This window comes from Colletotrichum orchidophilum, assembly GCF_001831195.1.
Source record: "Colletotrichum orchidophilum strain IMI 309357 chromosome Unknown Scaffold_145.1, whole genome shotgun sequence".
NCBI lineage: Eukaryota > Fungi > Ascomycota > Sordariomycetes > Glomerellales > Glomerellaceae > Colletotrichum > Colletotrichum orchidophilum.
In genome coordinates, this window is record NW_019173101.1 from 91,951 (window position 1) to 110,665 (window position 18,715).

At 54.2% G+C, this 18,715-nt stretch overlaps 7 protein-coding genes across 7 annotated transcripts; 5 read left to right on the forward strand and 2 right to left on the reverse strand.

Annotated features, from left to right (window-relative positions):
* Positions 1–1,652: 1,652 nt before the first annotated feature.
* Positions 1,653–2,845, forward strand: CORC01_12184 (deoxyhypusine synthase; the record flags this gene model as incomplete). The annotated part of the gene is made up of 3 exons (XM_022623805.1): positions 1,653–1,871; positions 1,926–2,705; positions 2,774–2,845. 3 exons carry the CDS (start codon positions 1,653–1,655, stop codon positions 2,843–2,845), a joined length of 1,071 nt encoding a protein of 356 aa, XP_022469704.1.
* Positions 2,846–3,195: 350 nt separating this feature from the next.
* CORC01_12185 (uncharacterized protein) lies at positions 3,196–3,705 on the reverse strand (the record flags this gene model as incomplete). The annotated part of the gene is made up of 1 exon (XM_022623806.1): positions 3,196–3,705. The coding sequence occupies one exon, from the start codon at positions 3,703–3,705 to the stop codon at positions 3,196–3,198; it is 510 nt and encodes a 169-aa protein (XP_022469705.1).
* A 1,151-nt stretch (positions 3,706–4,856) lies between these two features.
* On the forward strand, positions 4,857–6,500 carry CORC01_12186 (cyclophilin type peptidyl-prolyl cis-trans isomerase/CLD; the record flags this gene model as incomplete). The annotated part of the gene is made up of 1 exon (XM_022623807.1): positions 4,857–6,500. The coding sequence occupies one exon, from the start codon at positions 4,857–4,859 to the stop codon at positions 6,498–6,500; it is 1,644 nt and encodes a 547-aa protein (XP_022469706.1).
* A 2,276-nt stretch (positions 6,501–8,776) lies between these two features.
* Positions 8,777–11,036, forward strand: CORC01_12187 (HSF-type DNA-binding protein; the record flags this gene model as incomplete). The annotated part of the gene is made up of 2 exons (XM_022623808.1): positions 8,777–9,213; positions 9,302–11,036. The coding sequence occupies 2 exons, from the start codon at positions 8,777–8,779 to the stop codon at positions 11,034–11,036; spliced, it is 2,172 nt and encodes a 723-aa protein (XP_022469707.1).
* Positions 11,037–11,901: 865 nt separating this feature from the next.
* CORC01_12188 (major facilitator superfamily transporter) lies at positions 11,902–13,877 on the reverse strand (the record flags this gene model as incomplete). Its single annotated transcript, XM_022623809.1, has 4 exons — positions 11,902–11,952; positions 12,024–13,151; positions 13,221–13,644; positions 13,711–13,877. 4 exons carry the CDS (start codon positions 13,875–13,877, stop codon positions 11,902–11,904), a joined length of 1,770 nt encoding a protein of 589 aa, XP_022469708.1.
* A 1,039-nt stretch (positions 13,878–14,916) lies between these two features.
* On the forward strand, positions 14,917–15,553 carry CORC01_12189 (cyclophilin type peptidyl-prolyl cis-trans isomerase/CLD; the record flags this gene model as incomplete). Its single annotated transcript, XM_022623810.1, has 2 exons — positions 14,917–14,994; positions 15,128–15,553. The coding sequence occupies 2 exons, from the start codon at positions 14,917–14,919 to the stop codon at positions 15,551–15,553; spliced, it is 504 nt and encodes a 167-aa protein (XP_022469709.1).
* Positions 15,554–16,848: 1,295 nt separating this feature from the next.
* On the forward strand, positions 16,849–18,295 carry CORC01_12190 (beta-lactamase family protein; the record flags this gene model as incomplete). The annotated part of the gene is made up of 3 exons (XM_022623811.1): positions 16,849–16,933; positions 16,996–18,026; positions 18,155–18,295. 3 exons carry the CDS (start codon positions 16,849–16,851, stop codon positions 18,293–18,295), a joined length of 1,257 nt encoding a protein of 418 aa, XP_022469710.1.
* Positions 18,296–18,715: the final 420 nt, after the last annotated feature.

Sequence of the window (18,715 nt, forward strand, 5' to 3'; positions counted from 1 at the left end):
CTGGTGGTCAGAAGTAGTGTCTCTCTGACTCGCTTTGCCACGAGCGCGATGCCTTGTCTGGGTCTGGCATGCGAATGTGGGTTGAATGCAAGATTGATGACCTTGGGGATTTAGGTTTGTTGCCTCGTCTACTCACATCGCACTAGGCCGGGCGACAGCCCTTAACGTTGCCTATGATAAAAGCCCAATACCATATGTGTCTGGATTGGGACGTGGAACCAGAGAACCTTGGCTGTCGTGGGTCGATGGAAGACTTTTGGAGTGGTCGGGTCCCAACCTCGGATAAGCGTCAGGACGGGCGCTGCTCAGGAGGTGAGGTAGCGGGCACGGCGGGGAGTGGGTGCATCCGACAGCGGGTCGTTGTGTGTTTGTGTAAAGGTATGCTTTGGCACTGGGTATTGATGTACGGCGGATGGGAGCAAGTGAATGAGTGTGGACGGTGTCCCGTTGGCAGCGCTGCTCCGGATGGGCGGACGTTATGTGTCGTCGTGATGAAGGGCGGAGGTGCGACACTCAGGCACTTTGGGGTACAATCGTGTGATGTTGAAGGATTGAAGACGGGACCCCGGCGGCCACGGCCACGTTCAGCCTGCAAAATACGGTTCGCGTGCAGTGGCGCTTAGTTCCGAGGTTTGGCACTGGGCTGAATTGGATCTCAAATTCCCTGGGGGCAGCGCCAGCCTTTTACCGCCGGTCGCGCTAGGCTCTTTCAGGCTTCTAGCGGGCCCCCCGGCAGTTCGAGGTTGTTGTCTTCGGCCCTGTGCCTGCCTCCGAAATCTCAATTTCCAGGTTTCAAGACATGCGGTACGTACCCTCCAATGTTTGCCAAACCTCTGGAGTCTATCCGTACCGTCCTGTCCAACCAACTGAAAGAACCTACATTAGGTACCTACCTAGTGTCCACAGTCCGTCCTGGTCACCAAATCCACATTACCGCAAGGTACCTCAAGGTGAGGGGATTCCTAAGGGTGTACGGATAAGGTAGGCACTTCGTACGTCTCCTCCATCGTTGAGCCTCCCCGTCTTGTGTGCAATGAACCAAATAATCGTTCTTCACTGGCCCCTGTGCCCAGGCACCTCCCACACACCACAGTGACCACACACACCTCGTCACCGTGTCGCCTTAACATTAGACGACCCGACCTGCTCGGGTGGACACTCCAATTCGAGGTGGCCCTGGGGTGGGCCCTGTGTGCGCGCCGTGGCAGACCCTGCGGCCTGTTACCTACTCCACCTTTCCGTCAAAATTCTTTGCAGAGTGGAGCCCGTTATTCTGGACATCGCGGCCGTGGAGTCATCCCATGCCCGCCCGGATGGAGCCATTCTGAGTGTGGTGTGTGATGGTCACTTTTCGCGCCAGCGCCGACTTCCATCAAATATCCTCGCTCCCTAGTTGATGAGAAGAAGACAGTACGGATACACATACTTTATTTCGGTTGAAACAGTCACAGGGTTCTTGTCTGATAGCCATACAATTCTGCGCCGACTCGTGCTCCCACCATCCGCTGTAGATCGCCACTCCCCTCACTGGTATGTACCTTTGTTCGGTGGGCTTGAGACAATCTCACTTTTGAAAAACACTTCCACTTTGGATTTATTTCTTCTTGTTTCCGGAGTACTTGCCTCAGTCCTTCAATTACAGAGCGCATATCATGGCGTCTCAAGAGAACCCCAATGCCCCGCCGGCGGCAGCAACCGATGCGGTCCTCGTCGTCTCTGAGGAAATGCCCGAGGGCGCCCAGAAGGTCGAGGAGTTGGACTTTGACGACATCACAGGGCCAATCACCGCCGAGAGCCTGTACCATGGCATGAGGTACATGGGTTTCCAAGCCTCGTCTCTTACTGAATCCATTCGGATTATCAACGATATGGTGAGCTGCCACCACTTCTGCGTATGAGACGACCCTGCTGACAGGGGTTCCAAGAGGGCCTGGCGAGACCCAGAAACCGGCGACAAGACCACCATCTTTCTGGGCTACACCTCCAACATGATCTCCTCCGGCATGAGAGGCGTCTTCAGGTGGCTGGTCAAGCACAACCATGTGTCCGCCATCGTGACTACGGCCGGAGGAATCGAGGAGGACTTCATCAAGTGTTTAGGCGACACCTACATGTCGTCCTTTAGCGCCAACGGCGAGGATCTGCGCAAAAAGGGGCAGAACAGAATCGGCAACCTCGTCGTCCCAAACTCAAATTACCGCGCCTTTGAGGACTGGGTCGTGCCAATCTTCGACAAGATGTTCGAGGAGCAGGAAGCCAGCAAAGGCACCGACGACGAGATCAACTGGACGCCATCCAAGATGATCCACAGGCTCGGCAAGGAGATCAACGATGAGCGCTCCGTCTACTACTGGGCGTGGAAGAACGACATCCCCGTCTTCTGCCCGGCGCTCACTGACGGAAGCTTGGGAGACATGCTGTACTTCCACACCTTCAAGACCTCGCCTGGACAGCTCAAGTGTGACATTGTCGAGGATATTCGAAAAATCAACACCATCTCGGTACGCGCCAAGAGGGCGGGTATGATCATTCTGGGTGGCGGCGTCATCAAGCATCACATTGCGAATGCTTGCCTGATGCGCAACGGCGCCGAATCGGCTGTTTACATCAACACTGGCCAGGAGTTTGACGGAAGTGATGCGGGCGCCAGGCCAGATGAAGCCGTTTCCTGGGGCAAGATCAAGATTGGCGCTGATGCCGTCAAAGTATGTCACCACGAGAAATGGCTTGGAGAAAATTACTGTTCCATTGCTAACGCCTATTATGCCTGTAGGTCTATGCGGACGCCACATTGGTATTTCCATTCATTGTTGCAAACACTTTTGCCAAAGACAAATCATCATAGACGTTACGAGAGAAAAAAAGACAAAACGGTTTCATCGTCCACCTCCTGAGCACCACTACATGATGTTCCTGAGACTAGGCTTTTCTGCAACGTTGCTCGCTCCCACTGAGGTGACTTTGTTCCAACATGCCCCAGGTTATTCCATGCCCTCGGCATCTGACCCAGAGAATCCGGCATCAGGCCCAGGGCAGCAGCACGTATCGTCCTCGTCCTCGCCCGGAGCTGGTGGGCTGGCGCATTCCTGGCACAGCCTAGAATGCCGTGGGCAACCAGGGCAGACACAGCAGGGCTTTCTGTCCCTACAGCGACGGTCAGTTATCCTTGTCCAGTATGATGCAACACGGCGAACACTACTCTTCCTCTGCATCTTCAAAAACCGACGGCTCGTCTTCGCAGGCGCTTTCGGTCGCCTGCGAGTCATAAAAGTCGGCAGTGGTGATCTCGCTACTGCGGCAATCACTCGGAACGCCCTGCGGTGTCAAGACAGAACCGGCACTCAAACTCGATGATTCAGAGGTGAAGACTGGATCTGCCGCGCTGCTAGCTGTACGGCTTCCGCCATTTTTACCGGACTCTGAGCTCAGAGAGCTGGATGCCTCGCGCTCTCTACTTCCTCTGCAGTTACTCTCAGGAAAGTATCGACACTGTTGTTGTAATCGCATCCTACCACACAGGCCATTTGGATAGTCGATGATTTCTGCACACAAGTGTTCCTCCGTGGGGAAAACGCAGCAGCCTGATACAACGTGCCGCGCAGACGCTTCCATCCTAGCCGGTAGTTCCAGAGGTGCGTGTGCTGCTGGGCTAGACCGTGAGCCGTGGTTGGTAGTGCTGGTGTTCCTGGCCGAGGCTTCAGTCATCTGCGAAAATGCACTTATGTCGTCTTTCTTCAATGAAACCAGCCTTCGTTCAGCAGAACGTGTCTCACGAGTCATCCTCGAGCCGGCTTGGTGTATGTTTCCTAATATTCGGAACGTGAGCCCCGTGGAGGTTGACGAAAGCAAAGGACTCGAACGCCTCTGGAGGGAAGCCACGGCATTGACGGTTTGCGTCGTTTTGTGCGAACAATGGAGTGGTATCGGTTTGTTTTCTTGCTTGTATGGACAGGCACGCAGACAGAAATGCGGTTTACCTTAAGATAAGTGTCATGGGAAGGGCTCTGCCTATCTCCAGAAGGGTAGTCGTGCATTGGAGATAGGTGCAAATTCAGTTTTCCACAGCCCATACCGTCCGTCTACAATCCAAAGCAATCACAATAGTCCTAGATGGGTGTACCACAGGGAATCAGCACTTCCAAATCTAGGTTCTGTCATAATTTGGACCATGGACCTTGCTAGGTGGGTGAGTTCTTCAGAAAGCCTCTAAAACGAAGTGATACCCCGTGTTTATTACAAAGCGGTGATAATGTCGACATTGAGAGGTCAATCAAATATTTCAATCAGGTACCCCTCATTGAGTGTTTTGTCAATTTCAGTCAATTCATTCATAAGGACTACATGATACCTACCTACCTTGTAGAGATAGACAAAAAAGTGAAAAAAATAGAGTCGCGGCAAAAGCAAAAGGCAGAGTCAAGGCTCGAACCTTTATACTTCAGCGAAGGTGAGCATGGCCGTGGAATGATGGGCTATCAACCACTCAAGCTTCCCGGCCACTTTTTCTTTCGACGGATAGTAATTCAAATCAAATTTCGAATCATACCTAACCCAACCAAGGAGGTAAGATACTTAATGTGAAGACCAGGCGAGGGAGGTGCAGCAGATGGACAGGCGGAACGGGCAGAGCGGTATCCGTACCGAATTAGATAACATTCCGAGGAAGCTGCACGTGATCTTATCGATAAACCTTTCAGAGGTGACCTCGCCGACGACGCTCTAGAAACTTTCCGAGGTTGTAGCTGCACCCACCACTCACTTGTTCAACGCACCTCTCCCATAATTACCACCTTCGTCCACCCCTAGCCTAAAAGTTCCACGCCAGACTTGAAAGAGCCCCGCGACGGCCGGCCAAGATGTCGGCCATTTACAACCTCGAACCGCAGCCGACTGCGTCTGTCATCCTTCACACCACCCAAGGCGACATCTCCGTCGAGCTCTTTGCCAAACAAACGCCACTCACCTGCCGAAACTTCCTTCAGCTCGCCCTCGATGGCTATTATGACAATACAATCTTCCACAGACTCGTGCCGGGATTCATCCTCCAAGGCGGCGATCCAACGGGAACTGGCAATGGCGGCGAGTCCATCTACGACGGAGGCGCATTCAGCGACGAACTGGACCCCTGGCCAATGGATCAGCGACGCGGTGTCAATGCCGGCCCAACGGGCATCGGGTTCAAGGACGAGTTTCACTCACGGCTGAAATGGAACAGGCGCGGGCAGCTGGGCATGGCGAATGAAAGTCGTCCCGATACGAACGGCAGCCAGTTCTTCTTCACACTTGATCAGGCAGACGAACTCAACAACAAGAACACGCTGTTCGGACGGGTAGCTGGCGACACGATATACAACTTAGCAAAGATGGGCGAGGCGGAAGTCAACCCAGGCACGGACCGACCGACTTACCCTGTCAAGATCACAAACGTTGAAATTCTTGTCAACCCTTTTGAGGACATGGTGAGGAGGTCCAGGGTAGCGACCCAAGCGCCCAAGACTGTGGTCATTGAGAAAAAGAAGAAGAGGAAAGGTGGGAAACAGCTCTTGAGTTTCGGTGATGATGAGGGCGATGCCGACGAGGTTCCGGTTTTGAAAAAGACCAAATTCGACACGAGAATTGTCGTGGATGTGGACGAGGAGGATGACTCAATTGTGAAGAAGTCGACCAAATCGAGATCGAAAGGGAAGGCAAAGGTCGAGGTGCCGCAACCCCCGCTACGAGACGAGTCCAATCCCGAGCTTGTTGAAGACAAGCGGACGGCACCGCCAAAGGATGTGTTATCAGAGAAGAAGAGCGCCATTCCTATTCGACTTCAAGATTTTCCGTCGCCAAAGGCCGAGATTCATGACACCAGGACAGCTCTCGAAAAGACAAACGAGGAGATTGCTGCTCTTAAGGCCTCCATGAAGCGGAGCTTTCATTCCGAACCGGTCAAGGAGACCAAGAAGTCTGCGCTCGAAAGCATGATTCCCGAGACGTCAATCCGGGGTAGGAGGAGAAGACCCGGCGGTAATACGAATACCCGCGAAGACCAACAAGCTCTCGACTTTTTGAAAGCCTTCAAGTCAAAGCTGGATCAGGCACCGCCGGAGGAGGCTCCGGAGAAGGGAGACGGACCCACCTCCGCTGCCGATGAGGGGGCACGCAAGGAGGAGAAGGTCGCCGACGAAGAAGCGGAGCTTTGTGATCTTCACTTTATTGCCGATTGCCAGAGTTGCAAGGCTTGGGACCAAGCCGCCAAGGAAGACAGCGACGACGAAGGGTGGATGTCACGGGCACTCAGCTTTAAAGCGGATAAGCTGGGTAAGGATCTCAGTTATCGCAAAAAGGCAGAGGAAGAGTTGGTTGTCATTGATCCCCGGGAAAAGGCCAGGAGTCTGCAAGAGGAGAAGAAGGCATCGCGAGAGGCCCGGAGCGGAAACTCCGGGCGTGAATGGGATCAGGCACGGAATGCAAAGATGGCCAGAGCTTCGGCTCTTGTGGGCAGAGGAGCAAGGTAGAAAGCATCGGGAAATCTCGAAAGGAACATGGGTGAATGCGACTCTGTAGGGCGGGCATAACGGCAGTGAACCAATGATACCCTTGAATTTGAAGCAAGATGACGACTCAAAGTTTGGAGGTCGCGTTAGTAATTCTCAATTCCGCGATGCAATTCAGACAGCAAAAATTGCACTGGGGGGACCGTGCTGGTAGAATTGAGATCGAAGAATAAGCTAGGAATCGGGGGAAAATGACGTTGCAAAGGGGCCAGCTCCCCGCCGGTCCCCACATGCATCATCGAGATGGCCTTGAGAGACGACGGCAGTCACCGAGGAGAGAACAGTAGGTAGTTCAGCCGAGTCCAGACCCTTGTGTAAATATGTAGACTCGTAGACTCGTAGTAAGGGTTTGGGGGTGAAAGTGGAAACAGGCATTTCGGCGGAGGCTATGAAAGTTGATGCTTGACAGCTGGCGACAGGATGGCGGGGTGGTTTCGTTCATCCACAATGGTCGGGTCAGGCCAAGTATCCGTACGAATACGGATAGGTACTATTAGGTGAACAATGGTCGGTTGACCTGCACCTTCAGTCTGGAGCGTGTGACAGTGTCAGGGAGGATCGAGGTGAAACCGACTGCTGATTGGGCCGGACGATCTGTCCCGTGCGCAAGGGACCTTATCCTAACCTATCCGTCCCAGTCGCAGGCCCTAAACGACCACGCTTCCCGTTATGAATGGTGTTTGGATGGGGTTCCCTGATGGTCCCAAGCCCGGTGGCCGGTGGCCGGTGTTGCTGGTGCTTGGTTCTCAGGTCTCCTTCAGGGTCCACTCGGGTCTAAACTCAGCCTTGGATCCTCAGCTTGTAGTTGTCTCGTCCCGTCTTGTTGATAATGATAATATAACGATATTGTCCCCCACGTTCAGACCAGACAGCTTCAGACAGCCTAACTCTCTTCCCAAGCCTTTGAGCCTGTGGCCTTCTTACTCGGACGGCCTTGTCCATTGCTTCAATTTTTTTTTCTATATAAAGAGTCTATCACGACTTGTCTCAATTGCCAGGCCCGCACACAGCGAGACACTCCTTCTTATCCAATTATCCTCTTTTAAGACAATCCCATCAACCCACAGTACACGACGTGGTAGCGACATCATCCCCCCCCCCCCCCCCCCCCCCCGCCCCCCGCGCCCCCCGGCCACCGCCAGAAGCCAGCCGTCACAAAACATCAATATCGTCTTTTGACTAATATTCTTTCTTCATAACCAGCCCCCCCACACCCGTGCACCGACGCCGCGCCGACCCACCCACCCCCCCCCCCCCACCACGCACCTTGGAAGAGAAGAAGAAGGGGAAGAAAAAAAAAGTGAGAGACGCGCTACGTCTGCAGCAGCCAGCAGCACCGCCAGCAACAACGACCAAAGCACAATCTCAAGCCACCAAGCACCAAGCACCATCGCTGACGCCTGACGCCTTACCTCAAGGTACCTACGGAGGCCGTCTAATGTGCCTTACCTAACCACGAGCTCACCTTTTCCACCAAGAAAAGAAGCGGAACCTCTCTCATTCAGAGCTTTCGCAACATCCTCCGCGACCGAGACAATCGCATCCTTGCGCCGAAACCCAATCCCGACCTATCGCGACAAGGGCTTCTTTGCCAGCCCATAGTTCGAATTGTTGTTGACGGTTTTCCCGCACAATAGACTCCCTTTACGAAAGCTTCCCCCACGCTTTTGGCGATTGACTCAGGCTCCCCCCTCCAGCCTGCCCTTTCAGCACCGTGACATAGAGAGAGACCCGGCTTCACGCCCACGACCAAGTTCGAACGTATATAGACTACGAGCCGTATTCATCCACCACCCTCTTTCAGCCACCGCGCTCTTCCACGACGACGACTTTCGGCACCCAGCAAACCTGGTTTTGCGCATGCCACAGGCGTATTTTCGGTTCTTCTGCACTATCCCGACCGATCCATTCGCCGCCGCCGCCGCCGCCGCCGCTCCTCGCTTGTCGATACCGCTGTAAAAAGAGGAGGTGGTTTTCTGCTTGCTCACGGCGAGGCTGGTACCAGGCTGCCTACAGCCTCAACCCAACCCCCAGACGCGGCCCGCAAAGATTCAAACGAGTCTCATCGAGCAGGCGACCCCCGCGTCAGCCTATTACGTTCGCCTCCAAGGCGCCGCATCAGCCGGTGACCTGGCCGATTCCCAACGGCACTCCGTCTCACCACCCGCCAGAAGCACATTCATATTTCCATGTCTTCGAACCCTCGAAAGCGACCAGGCCCAGGAACAACACCCACCATGCCGATGCCACAGGTACAACAGCACTCATTTCCCAGCCCGCCCAGCGACCAGTTCTTGCGATGGGGAGGGTCAGCGGATCCTGCCGGCCTCGTAGACGGCACAGGGGCACAGGCTGTCAACTCTTACGGCATTGTCCCCGGTCAGCAACAACAGCAGCAATTCGTGCAGCCCACACCGAGCCCCAACAATGCTGTTGCACGGAGGCAAATGAATAGAGCACTCGTTCCCACAAGCGCAAGGCAGAATTTCGATTCGCCCAGCGACCCTTGGTCCTTCGTCGGTGAAGACTCTGCACTTTTGCAGCAACAACAAGCAAACGGAACCATGGCCGAGACCGACAACATCGAGGTCCTGGAGGAGATGGCTCGCAAAGCTATGAGAGATGCGCAGCAGAAGCGGAAGCAGATTCCGCCATTCGTGCAGAAGTTAAGCAGGTAAGCTGGGCCCCCCTCATCTCCAAAAGTCGCGAGAGATTGTACTGTATGGCAAGATTTCGTGTGTCTCCATGCTAATCTCGAATAGTTTTCTTGACGACGATAAGAACTCTGAGCTCATTCGGTGGTCCGAAAAAGGCGAATCGTTCATTGTCCTCGACGAGGATGAATTTGCGAAGAAGCTGATTCCCGACCTCTTCAAGCACAACAACTATGCTTCCTTTGTACGACAACTCAACATGTACGGCTTCCACAAGCGGGTTGGCTTGTCGGACAACTCGATGCGCGCGAGCGAGCGGAAGAACAAGAGCCCAAGCGAGTACTCGAATCCCTTCTTCCGACGAGGGCATCCCAACCTGCTCTGGCTCATCAATAAACCGAAGAGTGGTAACAAGGGCAAAAAGGGCGCCAAGAACGCAGAGGTCGAGGGCGACAGCGAGGAGGACGCCGTCAACATTGACGATGGCGTTACACAAGGTTTTAGCACCGCCAGTGCACCTGCCAGCAAAGCCCTGCCACCCTCGGGTGACATGCCGATACAGAAGAAGGAAATGACGTTGATCCGTGAAGAGTTGGCCAAAGTACGCGAGCAGCAGAGAATGATCATGACAGCGATTCAGCGAATTCAGCAAGACAACACCACGTTGTATCAACAGGCCGTGGTCTTCCAGAGCCAACACGACCGCCATCAGAACTCGATCAACGCCATTCTCAACTTCTTGGCCAATGTGTTTAGGAAGACACTCGAGGATCAAGCGGGCCCTCAGAGTGTAAACGACCTGCTCGCGAGCATCATTCCGAATGGCACAAGCTCCAGCTCTGTACCTCAAGGAAGCGTTGTGGATTTGGGCGACTACGTCCAAGCACAAACCTCGGCAGTAAACAATATCAATATCCCGAAGCGTCGGCAAGCGCTTCTCCCGCCCATTCCAAATGGCCGCGCAAATACTGTGTCGCCGTCACCAGCTAGCGGCTCGGCGACGCCTCAGCCATTTAACCGCGAGATGGGCACGGTCACGGAGCTCTTTGAAACCTCGCCCGGCGACCACACCTCACCCACCAACTATCTGGCCCAGGAGCTCGAGTCGAATCCCCACGAGAGCATGATGAAGATTATTCACGACACAAATGCCAATAACTCATCCGGCATCGACCTCCCCCACGTCGTCAATAACACTCCCGCCACAATGAGCAACGACCAACGGAACAAGATGCTGAATGCCATGGCTGGTCGATCTTCTGCAACACCCTCGACCAACGCTCCGCAGTCTTCCAAGCCCTCAATGTCCGCCTCTCCCAATCCGCCGCCTCCATCTGTCACTGCTACCCCCGATACGCCGCCCCCTATGCCTTCCGCTCCCGGTCTTTCGCTTTCGCCAATCATGGGCTCCGCTGCGCCGCCGCCTTCACTGCAGCAAATCAACTTCAATCAAGAGGACCTCGCCGCGCTACACCGCATGCAGGAGGAGCAAGCCGCGAAGCTAGACCACCTCTCGAGCATGCTCGGACCGCTCAGTCCTTCTGGTCGCATACCCGGGATCGACGAGAACGGAAACGTAAACGGCTACTTTGACGGTGACCTGGATATTGACCAATTCTTGAACCCAGACGCTTTCCAAGGAGACAACGCTTACCCGGGCGTCAACTTCAACGGCGACGGAAACGACTTTAACTTTACTCTCGACGGCTCGGCTCCCAACAACGGTGGAGCCAATGTCAATGGCACGCCGAGCTCCACCGGGACTGAAGAGGTTCCGCGGGATGGTTTCGATGGGCTCACTGACAGCCCCGACCGCGGTAACAAACGCAGACGAGTGGGTTGATGATGATTCATGACTTAAAGGGGGGTCTGCCATCGCCTGGTTACCTCTCATGACTTTCTTTTTAGCAGCACCGTCAGTGGTGCAATGGTCTTGATCATCAAGTACTTGAGGATGAAAAAGATATGGAGTTTTCCTCCTTCTCTTTCTATCTCTTTCTTTCCGGAAGGCGGCGGGTACTCGAAATATTTGTGCGTGGAAAAGAGCATGATATCCAAAAATTTGCTTATTGTTTTCTCTCTTTTCCCCTTTCTTTGAACTGGGTTGGGAAATAGGGACTGGAAGGATGGATGGACGTTGTTTCTTGCGTCAGGAAGACTCGAGGTTTTTCTTGGGCGACTGGGTGATTTGAGGTCGCAAATGGGCAACTTGATTCAGGGGGTTAGCTACACTGAGAAAATTCCTAGGACGTTGTTTTCCTGTAAGGTAGAAGAAACTCGCCGCTTCTGGTGTGGGCTTTCAATATTACCCTTGATGAATAACCCATGTTGTCGCATGACATTTCTCGAGGGTTTGTGGAGGAGCTGAGGGGATTCACGTGTCTCGCTGAGCAGACTTAGTTGATAACGACGATGACAGGCTGACGTGAGATTTGATTACAAGGTAGCGTACCTAAGTGCTTGCAAGAAACCTGGATAGTTAATTACTGCTCCCTTTTCTTGACTCGCGGGAGTGGTCATCAAAGGCATTACTGAACATGCTCAGATAAATCACAATTATCCAACAGCGGTAGTCTCCGACGAAGGAGTCAAATTCGAGGGGGAAGTCATTGTAAGCGGTTTACGATCTACGCAATCCATGCTTGTTTACTTCAGACCAAAATTATCATCAAAGTAGAGTAAGCGCCCTCTTCTCTATCAAGCCAAAATCACATGCCTTTTCTCGCGTAACTACTCTGTTTCCTAAGTCTAGCTCCCCTCTATTCATCTGTCAGTAAAGTGCCACAGTTTATACAAGCGGAAGGGGTCGAAAGAGGGGGCCTATTCATACCATGTATAAAATAAACGGCAGAGGCACAAACGCAACGGCGAAGATGGCCAGGATCATGCTCGAGCCGAGGACGCCGAACTTGTAGTACATTGGCGGTATGAGGAGCGGGAACGTCGCCCCGCAGATGCTGTTGAAGAGCTCGTTCCCGGCGAGGACAGAGCTGACGTGGTCCGGGTACGACTCGGTGAGGTAGTTGAGGATGGACATGTAGAGGAGCAAGCCACCCGCCGTGAAAAGCGACGAGCCGACGATGGGAACCAGATAGCTGATGGAGGGGCGTGCCGTCCACCCGAACCAGACGAGGCTAGCGGGTATGAAGAGGCAGCCTACCATGGCCGGGTGGAGGTGCTTTTCCGGCTCAATGTTGCCGTCGCGGTCGAAATGGGGCTCGATGCGTTTGCGGTAGTACAGGAAGAAGGGCGGGATGGTGAGGAGGACGCCGACGATGAGGCCCAGTAGCGCTATCCTTTGCTTTCCCGTGCCAAAGTGGTAAACCTCGCCGTACGCCAGGGGAAACGCCTCGAACCAAATGTACATGAGGCCGTACGTGAAGGCGCTGTACAGGTTGAGGAAGAAGACGGCTGGCTCTGTCAGGAAGAGGGTGAAGGGCCTGACGAGGTGGGCCTTGAAGACCTCAGTGCCGGAGGTGTAATCTGCCCTGAGCTGCGCCTCGCAGACGAAGCCCGAGTCGCCCGTGACTTTTCGGAGACGCATGGCGCGCCGGTAGAGAATGTTGTCGGCGCTCGTCTCGGGGAGGAAGAAGATGAGCACGGCGAGGGTCCAGGCGGCGAGCCAGGAGACGATCCAGGCGGACCAGGCCCACCCTTTGAGCTCGACGGCGAAGCCGCCGACAATGGGGCCGATGGTGGGGCCGCATATGCCGATGAGGGAGAAGGATGCTAATGCGTAGGTGTGTTTGCGGGAGGCGTACATGTCGATGAGGATGCCGCCGCCGGATCCGAGGACGGGGGAGCCGAAGAAACCGGCGAGGAAGCGGAAGCCGAAGAGCATGCCGATGCTGGTGGCGAGGGCGATGGGGATCTGCGCGAGGCCGAAGACGGCGAGGGCGGGGATATAGATTAGGTTGCGGCCGATTTGGGGGATCTCGGAGAGGGGGCCCCAGACCATCTAGCGTTTGTGGTGTTAAACGATGCTGCAAATAAGAGTTCATGGTGGAAGCTTGTTTCTGGAACTTACTGGTCCGAGACCGTAGCCTAGGACGAAGACTGTCAGGCCTAGGAGGGCGACAACTTCCGAGACGCCAAATTGCTCACGGACGCCATGGGTGCCGACGGTGTAGATGGATGCTCCTGCGTAGACGGCGATGACGAGCAGACATACGTGGAAACTGACGATAGCCTTCTTCAAGACGCACCAGTTTCTCGGGTTCTGTTCATCATGTTTTAACTCCGGCGTCAAGTGATGGATAGATGAAAGGGAGTATTTCTGTACCTCTGGGTCATTCGGCAAGAACTCGACGAGATGTAGACCCCTCCTGTTCTCGATTCCATACTTTTCCCACGTCGTGCGGCTGATAGTCTGGTTGAGGAAGTCGTTGTCCGCCTTCTCGGAGTCCAGCGAGAATCCTCGAACTTCGGTGTGTCTCGAAGCTTGCGATACTCTGGCGTTCAAAAAGACGGTTCATATGTCAGGATTGCCCTTTTCCCCGAGTCAAATGCCCACTCACCCTGAGTTAGACCGATCATAGCTCCTTTCCGTGTATCGTTGACGGATCAAGGGGTGCCTCTCGTCAAAGTATTGGAACGCCGGGTATTTGGCTCTCGTTACCGCACGAATGACATGCCATGCCCACGTATCTCGAACAAACTCGTTAAAAGTCAGCATGTTTGTCATCTATAGGCTTAGTTTCTTGACCAGAAAAAGGCTCAGATGTCAACATAGAATCAGGACAAATCAATCCTCTATATGCAAAGGACAGAAATGATTCTGGAGCGGTAGTCCGTCAAGTTTCAAGTGTCTGAATGTCTAGATGACCTTCATCGTCCTAAGGAATGAACGATGGAAACCTGCCTTTTTCCCCCTCCTCTAGAACTTGCCCGAATACGTGTGAAACCTCGCAAATAAGTTCAGTTGAGTTGGCATAGCTGAGCGGTACGGGCTTGCCCTCTCGGACAATGCCTAGGGCGGTAAGTTGCTTCGAGCATCCCCCCCCCTCCCCCTTCTGGGCTTCCTGGCGGCGCGCACCCGGCTCGAGTTTCCACTCTTGCGTCCCGTCCGGTCCCGCGTGTGGCCCACCCATCGGCATGGGGCCGTGTGTCCTCCGTGACTTTGGCCAGGACTGGATCCGGGCCAAGATTGTTTCTATGCATTTGACGTCACCGAAACAAAACTGTTGTACCCTTGTATAGTTGGAGAAAGAGATTGGAAGAAGGCATTTGGCGACCTTTCAGTTATTTGACATGTCAACTGGACATGCTAGACACTCCCTTTAAAGCTTGTCTGGCGATCACGTTGCTTGTTGTCAAGCTTCATACGACTCTTTTTGGAACGTCTAGCACTAGCAGCAGTCAGCTGCGATCTTGAACTCTGTGTTTGACTTCGTGTTCTCAAGGTTGTATCTAAACAGGCAAGTCTCGTCGAGGCAAATCGACTCGTATCAGCTGAAGTTGAAATCAAAGCGGTCGTAACAGAGTTGTTAGTTGACAGCCCCTCGTGAAGTGGGGGTGGCGTGCTGCAGGAGCTCGAGTCGGCACCCGGAGCTCAATGCACCGGTGCCGGGCCCCAATGAGTGGTCCACCAGTAACTTTAAACTTCTAGTCCCATACATGCAGCATGCATACAGCTTGAAGCTAGCTTTGCGCAGTCAACAACACCAGACGACAGACGATTCTTCGAGTTCGCAATCTCAACGACCACCAGACACATTTTGAAAATGTCCGTCACATTACACACAAATCTTGGCGACCTCAAGATTGAAGTCTTCTGCGAGAGCGTCCCAAAAACAGCAGAGGTAAGGACTCACAATCGTCGCCAAAAACTTCCCGCATCCGCATCTGCATCCCACCTCCGCCACCCCCCCTCCCCCGGATCGTATCGCGAGACAGCTTCACAATTTTACTAACGGACAACAACCCCTTTCTTAGAACTTCCTCGCCCTCTGCGCATCACACTACTACGACGCCTCGCCCTTCCACCGCCTCATCCCAAAATTCATGGCCCAGACCGGCGGGCCCGCGAACCCTTCGCCCCCGGACAACCCAAAGGGGGGCCGCTCCATCTGGGGCGGCGCCTTCGAGGACGAGATCAGGCCGGCCCTCAAGCACGGCGCGCGCGGGGTCGTGTCGATGGCGAACAAGGGTCCCGGTACCAACGGCTCGCAGTTTTTCATCCTCTTCGACAAGGCGCCGCACCTGGACGGCCTGAACACCGTGTTTGGCCGGATTATTGGGGACGACAGCACCGTCACGCTGGCAAAGATTGAGGCGGTGGAGGTGGACCGGAAGAACCGGCCCAAGGAGCCTGTCACGATTGAGAGGGTTACTATCCATGCGAACCCGCTGGCTGGGTGAGACGTGCTGTGTCTGTTGAGATTTGCGCTTTTGGTCAATGTGAGGAAAGAGAATTAGTAATGGCTCGTGGGAAAGGGAGAAAGGGGGAAAAAGGTCCCCTGAAAAGTTATGATACCCATACGTCAAACAGTCTCGTGGTTGAAGACTGCCCTGACCGCACACAATGTTTAGATGAAAATAAAGGCTTGCTTTGTCAAACACTCGCTGGGCGAGCCAGGGGCCACAATCAGGTCCTAATAAGTGACAGATCCACGCTTACGCTACAGGAAGCTTGCCTACGTGAAGTTCATACCGTCGCCTTCGTGTTCATGAGTCTCTTAGTTTCGGCGAACCGCATTCGTCACGATGTCCTCTTCGTACAGAAATGGCCAGTAGATTGTGTGCGTGCAGGTGTACAGCACAACCTTTTGTCACCTACGTATGGCGTTGCGTCCAAAATGGAAGTCGACGTGGAAAAAAAGGGAGGTTGCCCAAACAGCTTGTACCAACATCATGCGGTATGACCAGCGAAGCATCGAGGTTTGATTGGGAGGTAACCTGCATGAGCACTAAGAACTCGTCGGGTACGAGCAAACGTTGCTGTAGCTGATCGAGACTAGTGCTTCGATCAGTCGACTTCCAGACAGACTGGTGACCCAAAGTCTCCAGATTTGAGGAGCGTTGAGAGACACTTTGGACGACGATAGCAGTCGGGCAGATTACTAGGCCGTGACGGGGAGTCTTTTCCGTCTTCTCTCTTCAGACCCGATGGGGGCTTTGTAAACATAAGCACAGCCTCATCGTTCGGGGGAAGTTAGACCGGCTCACGTCAGTGACAATATCCACGGAAAAGCCCCCCAAAGTGGCTTAGGCCGGTGCTACATTTTCTTGTGTGAGATTAACGCGGCAATAGTGGGGGTTATCATCATTCCCATGCAGACTTCCCCGGCGCTCAGGATTACTCACTCACTCTCACATTCAAAACTGGTGATGGTTGTTCCTGCATACCTTACTACCTACACACAAGGAGGAGCCTCGTTCACGAATATTGTACTTGACGTCGCGAATCGAGACTTCCACGGACAAAATGCAAAACTTCAGAATCAGATATAAAATTGGAGGAGTTGGCTCTCCAGATGGACGAGATCACCTCCAAACCAGACGTCTTCGTATCAAACATACTTACAAGTGCTACTACAATTGCATAAACTTCACCGATACCTCGCTTGTGAGTGCGTTTACTGTACAGAGTACTCGATAGTAAATCCAGTTCAGCCACGCCTCAACCTACGCAGTGACTTGACCAATATACCAATATGAGCTCTTTCGAGGACCTCATCGAGACCGCCGTCCGCGATGGTATCCTCCCGGGCGTCGTCCTTTACGCAAAGGACAAATCTGGTATCTCATCTCCAAAACATGCCTCACATATAAACCCATGTACTGACTTACACCATCAAAAGGACAACTCGACTACGCCAAAGTCATCAGCCCAGAGAACACACCTCACATTCCCACCCTAACCTCCTCATCAACCCTCTGGCTTGCCTCCGCCACAAAGCTCATTACCACAATCGCCGTCCTCCAGCTCGTCGAGCGCGGCAAAGTGACCCTCGACGAGGACGTCGCACCCCACATCCCCGCCTTAGCCTCCCAACAAGTCCTCACCGGCTTCACTTCCACCTCGGACGACGATGCGAGACCGGTCCCGATCCTCGAACCCCGCGGGAACCCCCTGACCCTCCGTCACCTCCTGACCCACTCCGCCGGCACCACCTACGACTTCCTCTCCCCGGACGTCATCCAACGCTGGCAGGCCCTCAACGACATCACGCCCATCTCCGGCGCCAACGTCGAAGAGCGCTTCGCCCACCCGCTCGTCTACCAGCCGGGCCGCGAATGGTCCTACAGCAACAGCATAGACTGGGCAGGCTGTGTCGTCGAGTCCGTCACGGGCGTCGACCTGGAGACCTACCTCCGCACCAACATCTTTGAACCCCTCGGCCTCGAATCCTTCACCTTTTCCCGTGCCCGCGTCGCCGGTGAGGAGGAGGCGGGGGAGAAAAAGAAGGGGGGGGAGAAGGGAAACAACACCCTCTGGCCACTAAGCGAACGCGAAGCCTCAACGGGCCGCGTGATCCCGCACACCACCGGTGTCGGCATCGACCTCCAACGTGGCGTCGAGGCCCCGCTCGGCGGGCAGGGCTTGTACGGGCGTATGGACGAGTACCTCGTGATCCTGCACTCCCTGCTCCTCGACGACGGCAGGCTCCTCCGCCCGCAGACCGCGGCGGGGATGTTCCGCCCGCAGCTGGGCGAGGCCTCAAAGAAGAGTCTCTTGGAGAAAATGGAGGATTCGTCGTGGACTGTCGGGGACCTGCCCCCGACGCGGGAGTATGACTGGGCGTTTGGCGGGTTGCTCGTCGACGGGGAGGCGCATCCGCGCCGGAGGCCGGGGACATTGATTTGGGGCGGGGCGGCGAATATCTTTTGGGTGCGTTTTACTCCCATTCTCTCCCTCTCTCTCTCTCTTCCTCCTTTCCCCCCAATTCTTATCTCCTTCCTTGCCGCAACCCTGTGACAGAATTGCTGAGAGGTGCTGACCGGGACTCACTAATCTAGTGGATCGACCGCGAAACCGGACTCGCTGGTGTGTTTGGCACCCAGATCATGCCGGCCGGCGAGGCGGTGACCAGGGGCTACATCAAAGCCTTTGAAGACGAAATGTACTCGAGAGTCCAGAGTTTGAAGAGAGGGTATTGAGCAAGAGATAGCAAGTCTGGTTGGTTGTTTTCGGTTCCCATGTCAACTTTAGACATTGGATGTCGACTTCCAGGAACTATTGCCCGCCACGATGGCCCGTGTCTTGGTGCTCGGAGTAAATTAGACGGTGATAGAGCAAAGCACCTAGTGTAAAGGCAGGTATCCTGTCATCTTCTTCTCGATCCACATCTTCCATCGCAATATGGTACTGCCGTTGCTCAACCACAGCTCATTGCGGCGTCATACGGGGCAAATCCCATCTCGTCAAATGTCACACAAACACACAAGGTCACTAGAAAGAAACTAGCCATGCAGAAACAAGAAAAGAAAGTTTCCATCATTCGCCTTCGCTATAATCTACCATGACAAAGGCGCAAGCATGTGCAACCAGTCAAGTAAAGAACTCAAAACCCTGTGATG